The 7,166-nt window shown below is 39.5% G+C and overlaps 1 protein-coding gene across 1 annotated transcript in view; it reads left to right on the top strand.

Moving 5' to 3' along the window:
- GATAD1 (GATA zinc finger domain containing 1) overlaps window positions 1-4,032 on the top strand; it is a 4,949-nt gene extending 917 nt beyond the window's left edge. The window contains exons 2-5 of the mRNA XM_009275720.2: window positions 114-239; window positions 874-933; window positions 2,458-2,641; window positions 3,393-4,032. Of these exons, the coding sequence (XP_009273995.1) occupies window positions 114-239; window positions 874-933; window positions 2,458-2,641; window positions 3,393-3,583 (561 nt within the window). The 3' untranslated portion in view covers window positions 3,584-4,032. The remainder of the gene's footprint in view (window positions 1-113; window positions 240-873; window positions 934-2,457; window positions 2,642-3,392) is intronic.
- The last annotated feature ends 3,134 nt before the right edge of the window (window positions 4,033-7,166 follow it).

The following is a 7,166-nucleotide window of genomic DNA, read 5'->3' as shown; positions in this document are numbered from 1 at the left end:
GCCTCGCCCAGACCGGGTCTCGACGGGGCGGGCAGGGATGGGCTTGCCGTACCCCTCCCGCCCGGGGCAGCGTCCTTCCGTGTATTTATTCGGCGATTCCCCCCCTCCCCTAGAGTAAGCAGGAGATCCACCGGCGGTCTGCGCGGCTGAGGAACACCAAGTACAAGTCAGCGCCCGCCGCGGAGAAGAAGGTTTCCACGAAGGGCAAGGGGAGGAGGCACATCTTTAAGTTAAAAAACGTAAGGTGGTGTGTGGCTTTTTGCGGCTGGGATGGGAAGTGGCGGGCTGCAGGGCCCCGGCGGGCTCGGGCTGCCCTGTGCCGGGGCGGGGCAGACCTGGAGCCCTGTCTCGTCCCCTGAAGAAACGAGAAACGCCGGCGGGCCCACGGGCCGCGGCCGGCCCGGCCCCCGCCGGGCTCACCTTGCCGGCGCGTTGGACCCCAGCGCGGAGTTTTGCAGCTCCTGTCGCAAAATCAGACTGAAAGCTGGGTAGGAAGTGGTTGTAATCAATGTCAGAGTCGGTCTGTTCCTCAGTAGTATGGGCACGGCTGCCTGCGTGATTCACCGGTCCGCACAGCAGCCCGTCCTTCATTTCCTGAGGGAAGGAGTTTTGTGTAAATAGAAACCAGTCATGTGAATTTAATACTTACCTTTCCACTTAAAATCCTGAGAATGAAAATGTTAACTTACTGTTTTCAATTTAAAGTACAAATGTTTGAAATGTTTGTACCCGATTTCTGGTGTTTAGTAATTTTCTAAGAAGATAATGTATCAGTATGTTGTCTAAAAGGAAAAAAAAAACAACCTGGAATTATATTACATGGTTGGTTTGTTTTAATGCTTTTGATTTTCCATTTCTGTGTTCTTTTCTTAGCCCATCAAGGCTCCTGAGTCTGTATCCACTATAATTACGGCAGAATCAATCTTTTATAAGGTATGGTTTATGCAAGTTTGTTTGCAAAAAAGGTCTTGCTGTTTCTATTTCCAATCTCAAAAATTACCGCAGACGGTGAAAGCACTAGGGATGTATTCACAGAAACTGTTCTTTCTTGCCTAGCACTTGGGCAGGATTTTGCTCTGCCTTATGGCATTATGTCATTGCCATTAAGTCTTGCAAGATAGTTTACATAGTTGTCATTGTCCCATTTTTTTCTTCCAAGAAAAAGATGCATCTGGTTTCCTTAGTAATTATTGCAGTTGAGGTTTTTAAACTTTTAACTTTCACCTTGCAGAGGTCAAGCAAAAGTGACTATAGATGATTATTTAAATTTGTGTGGTTTCCTACCTTAGGCACAGAGAGTATTACTGCCTGTAGAGGGGATGGGTTGCGCTGCCCTAACATCTAAACTGGCTCCCGTTTCAGTGCTGGGTGCAAGCAGTCTCGAACACCTTGGGAACAAGATCTGTTGACTATTGCAATGAAAGCAGAAGCTAGCCTTCTCACATTCATGTGTGAGAGCATTTTTACCAGCATGCCAAGGTGTTAGTGTTTTCTAGTTTTGTTTAGTTTTAGTTCTGAAATTTGCTTTTGTTTCCCGGTAATACAAACAAACCATTTGAAATGTCTTTTCCCCCAAAGAAAAGGTCAGGATAGCCACTGGGAGACTGCACAGCCAGAGGAGAAGTGGTAGACTGAGCTTCCGTATGCTCTCTAGAGACCTTCGTGTCTTGCATCCCAGATGACTCTTTTTGCTGTTGACTAGTTCAGAAGAGAATTGATGTCTTTTCTTGCGTGTTTTTGGTTTTTTTTTCAGAAATTCCTAAGAATTATGTCAAAAGTTTTATTTAACCTGATCTCTTTATGCAAAATATTTCTATTTTGATACTTTACTGTGTTGTTGAGAAGGGGATTGTTTGGGGGTTTTGAGGTCTTTTAAACCTGTTTTAAAAACAAAACCCTCCTGGATGATGCTTGGCAAACTCTCATACTGATAGTGCAGGCACTGCATTGTGCTGTGCGACGCTGTTATAACATGAAGTGAGTTGCCTTTGCTGCGCAGCCTCACACATTACAGAGCAACCTGGAAGGTGGCAGGAGGTGGATCTGTGGTTTGGGACTCCTTTGCATTCAGCTGAGTGAACTTCTTCATACACAGAAAGCTGCTTTCCCTGCACACACAGGGAAATTACTACAGTTACTTTTTCTAGAAGGTGGTGTTGCACTCTCCTACTTCTGACAGAATGAGACCATCTCCGCTCTGCAGAGAGGAGGCGCGTAGCCTCAGACTCCTAGACATGTGGTGATTGTGCACAAGCAGTGCTGATGACTGCTTAGGTGAGACAGTACTCTATCTTACACCACCGTTCTTTTGCGTGTGGCTGAATTAAGGCTGTCTTTCAAGATTGGGGTAATTTGGGATAATTTAAGATACTGATACTTAAGATATGAATCAGAATCACAGAGTGAAGCTTCTAAAATCAGATTGTTTGATGTAATTATCATTTGTATGTCTTCTAGGGTGTATACTATCAAATTGGAGATGTTGTTTCAGTGGTTGATGAGCAGGATGGAAAAACATACTACGCTCAGATCCGTGGGTTTATTCAGGACCAATACTGTGAAAAGAGTGCTGCACTAACCTGGCTCATTCCTACGCAAGCCAGCCCCAAAGATTGTTTTGACCCAGCATCCTATATCATAGGTAATCTTTAAGACTTCGTTTTATACAACTACATATATGAGCCTAGACTGATGCAGAGTTGTATTTTTTTAAATGAACTTTTTAGTTTGTCAAGATAATTTATGCAATTTCCACATTTTAGACCCTAATCCTGTAAGCATCTCGTTTACTTCAATAACCTTTTGTATTTATCTTATGTATATAATATGATTAGCACTACCGCAGTGAGTGCGATTATCTGAGTACTTGTACTCATGGGCACAGTTATAGTCTTGCAACTTTAAAGATCAAATTATTATTCCATAGATAGAATCAAAGTTATTACAGTATAAATCTGATATACCAGTCCAAGCTGTTTCTTTTAAAGTGACCTGAATTAGCTGATCTTCATCTTGGGTACTTAAAATACATAGCGTGCAAGCGCTGGCATAGAGAGTGTTCTGCTACTGATCATAAAATTATTAATAATTCAGAAAAGTCCTTTTGACAGGCAGGCCACAAATAGTATCTATTTAAAATATATTAACTAAAATACTTCACTCAAATAACTGAATGCTTCAAAGGGGGAGTTGGGGGGGCAGAAATCAGCCCAGCAAAAATAAAGGTAGAGGTTTCTTGCCTAGTATTTGAGGCTACTTTGCCAGGAAAGTCATTGATTGAAAAGTCACATTCTCTAAGGGATGTTGGCTGTTGTTGCATATTTTTAAGTCCTGCATACTCCAATTTTATGCCTTTAAATTTTGTCTTTGAAGATTGTTTATTTTTTTTCTAGGACCAGAAGAAGATCTCCCAAGGAAAATGGAATATTTAGAATTTGTTTGTCATGCACCTTCGGAATATTTCAAATCTCGATCATCTCCCTTCCCTACTGTTCCTACAAGACCAGAGAAGGGCTATATATGGACTCATGTGGGACCTACTCCTGCAATCTCCATTAAAGAAACTGTTACCAATAATTTATAATTTTTTAAAGGAATACTTTGGACAAGTTATTTTGGGTGTATTCTCAGGTCTGTGAACCCCATACAAGAAGTTTAAAAAAAACTATAAAATGTTCATTTTACTTTATGGATTATGGTATTTATTTATTTTAAATTATATCAGATCTTAAAGTGGAAGTTTTCTTTCCATTTGATGCGTCATTTCTGTGCTCTGTTCTTCAGACATTATTGCTCATTTTGGGACAAAACCACAAGTTACGTGCCATCTTCGACTTTGGTGAGCAAATAATTGACTTCTGAAAGCTGCCTTTAGTGTTCTTATTTTCTAACTTATTTTCCAGAAAAGGAGTTAAAAGATGTACTCTTAATCATCCAGCTCTTTATATACTTGTTTAATTTAGTTAACTGTGACTGCAGTTTTTGTTTGCTTCATAAATAATTTAAGCCTACCTTCAAATAAACACTAAACTTGGTCAGTGATGCAGTTAACAGTTTTCTGTTACTCTGGACAGGAGTGATCTACTTAGGTTTTAGTCTGAAGAGAAATCTATCATCCGCAAAGCGGTACTCTATTTAACAGTCACCTTTTAAGGGAATTTTGTTCAGCTGAATCTAAAATGTGGGCCTATGTATGTAGCTTCCTGCTAAGCTTTGCTTATATAAGGGTTAAACTTCTTGGAAAGCTGGATACAGATTTAAAAATTAATGTTACTTGGCTTTGCCATCCTGGCATCCTTATGGCAGAAATGTATCTTCATTTCCTGAGCAAGCCAACACTGACCTATGGTTTGAGTTTCACATTGTTACTATTTGGGTGTGTGTTAGCTTGGTCTCTTAAAATTTGTTTTAAATTGGTTTTTAAGTCTTTGCAACTAATGATGGTAAGAAAAAAATCCTCAAGCAATTCAAATGAAAAAAATGTTAGCTAAGGGACATAAAGACCAATTTTATATATTGACAGTCTCAGTATACCAATGAAAATATTTAAATAGCAGAATGGGAAAAATGCCACATACTAAAATACCAATGTTAAAGTTTTCTGCGCTAAACTTTTTACAAGCCGGTCAACTCCAAACGCTGAGATGTGCTTGTATGGCCTGAATTCCCTGGGGTTAGTGGTTCCTGCCGCCTATGAAGGATAAGAGCTGTAAGTGGCCTTAAATTTACATTTACAGATCTTTTCAGCATTTTTTTTTTTTTTTTTGGACATATGTGACCATAGCACCCAGAAGCCCCAAATCAACGTTAGTATACTGTATGAAAGCCCACGAAAGTTGCACTAGGCTTATGTTTTAACTTCATGAAAAACTTTGATTTAAGATGAAATATATTTTGAAAGTCTCAAGTATTGACAACTTTTAATACAGTGGGACCCGTGAGAGCAGGAACCAGATATATTTGTTTCAGTCTGCCACCTCAGTTCTGCCCTCTTCAAATAAAAGGAAGAATAGTCAACCTTAACGGAGTAGGTGCTAAATTTAAGGGATACTGTCAATAGTTCAAAATGCTCGGAAATTAGCAGTATACTGCTAGAGTTAAATCTTAAGTAACTTCAGTTGCTACATACGTGAGATGTGTGCCCATGTTCAGTGTGTTGCAGTAATTAATCCCAAGGTGACCTCGCTCCTGACCTTCCTCTCCTTTCTCTCCTTTCACTTCCACTAGATTTCTTTTTTGCTGATTTATCTTTATTAAATTAGCAACCATAAGAAAGTAAAAATAACGACTCTTAAAAGATATTTACAGTAACCAGAGTGACTCCTTCCACTCAAATGTTTTCCCTCCTTACTCTGTGGTCCACAAGGTTTTCACCTGGGATCACTGTAAAGTTCCTGTGCTGTCTCAGCATAATCCATGGAGCTTTGCTCTTCTGTGGGCTGACTTTCGAGCTCAGCTGCTTTCTTTGTCAAATCCTTGTAGGAAGAGGGAAGAAAACAGTGCTTACATTCAGTTTTGCTTTTTTGAGTTTCTACAATTTACACCAAACGAAAAGTACTTGCTTGCCATTTGCCTCATTTGTCAATAAATTGTAGTATAAAAGGGGCAATTTAGAGAAATACCAATGTATGGTTTATGATTTGAAGTTTGTTTCACAGAATGACCTGCTGATATGCAGGTCTCGGCACCTTCCTGTGTCAAACAGCAGGTCATACCGAGAGAGGGAACTGACAGCAGGCTTGCACTAGGCACGTAGTTTGAAAGTTTAAGCAAAAGAAAAGAGTTTGGAGCAAGATAATGTCTTACTCCTATGAAAGATAGTATGCCGTATAAGTGTTCTACTTACAGTAGCAAAGAGCAGAGCTCCAGGTAAAGGATATGTAACCTGGGACTTCTGTAAGAAAAAGCAAAGAACTGTGAGCATTGCCACTGTGGAAAGAAAGCCAGAATCGAATAAAAATGTCATCCCTCGCTGCATTTGAATCACCAGCAGCACTAAATTTAAGAAAGGTGTATTCTGATTAGATTAAAAAAAAAAAACGCAAAAAGAACTGCACAATAAAAACAGAACTATCAAATGATGTAGTAGGTAATCTAAAACAAATGTGAATCCACTTCAGTTCTGTTACTTACCTAACTGTGATAGAAGATTATTTGGTTTGGGAAGATGCAAGACTTACTAGTTTTTCTTACGAGACAACCCACAGGAACTTTAAACACCTTTTTAGCTGTCTGGTCTTGCCATTCATTAGGGAATGAAATAGGAGAAAATCACATAGAAAAAGAGCTCTGCATTTAAACATTTTTATTTTGTTTGCTGCAGTGTGATACAAAGCTACTGATATTACCCCTGGCAGATCGAGTGATTACAGGTGCTGTACAGTACAGGCTAACTCATGTCAGTATATCTAGTAAGTGCACATCAAGTAAACCACTTACATATGAATTTATAAGGATACAGACAATTGCCCCAATGATGAGCAGAATGCTTGAGGTGTTTGATGTGGTCATGCTTGTCAGGGTTTCCTGAGGACACCAAGCACAGTGAAACTCTTTAGCTGCAGTTGGCCAACACATTTTGAACCCCCAGAAATTGTTGTTAGGGATGGTGATTAATAAACTAACGTCAGTGACATGCATAAAGATAAATCCTGAAATTATTGCAGCTGACTTAAGGTTTTGCTCCTTTTCCTGGTCTGTTAATAAGCTGAATAATTCCGTAAAACATACTTAATTGAGTTCTAATTCTGTTTTTGTTAACTTCTTAAACTGACTTCCAGCTGCTGCTACCTTCCTATTGATACTCATCAGTGTTTGCAAGAGAGGCTCTAAGAAAGGAACAGATACATGGTAATATGTTCATGAGAAAAACCCATTTTGAAATACAATGCATTCCACTTATATGTTTTGGCTTCTCTTGCCCTTAGTGTAGCAAACCTGTGGACAGAAGAATGGAGCTGGGACAGAGGTTTGTGGGAGAGCGGGATCAGGTTTAACAGTTTCCAGCACAGACCGCTCAATTTGATTTTTTTTTTTTTACTGTGAGCATTGCTAGTTCTGGAGATGCAAATAGAACTAGTAGAAATTGAGTGACTTGATAAAAGAGATACAAAGCTGTCACTAAAATCGTGACAGCTTAGATTATTTGTTATTACATAATCCATTAA

The sequence above is a fragment of the Aptenodytes forsteri genome, unplaced genomic scaffold (assembly GCF_000699145.1).
Source record: "Aptenodytes forsteri isolate BGI_AS27 unplaced genomic scaffold, ASM69914v1 Scaffold172, whole genome shotgun sequence".
Lineage (NCBI taxonomy): Eukaryota > Metazoa > Chordata > Aves > Sphenisciformes > Spheniscidae > Aptenodytes > Aptenodytes forsteri.
The sequence above is the reverse complement of the archived record's forward strand: the minus strand, read 5'-3'. Positions and strand labels throughout refer to the sequence as shown.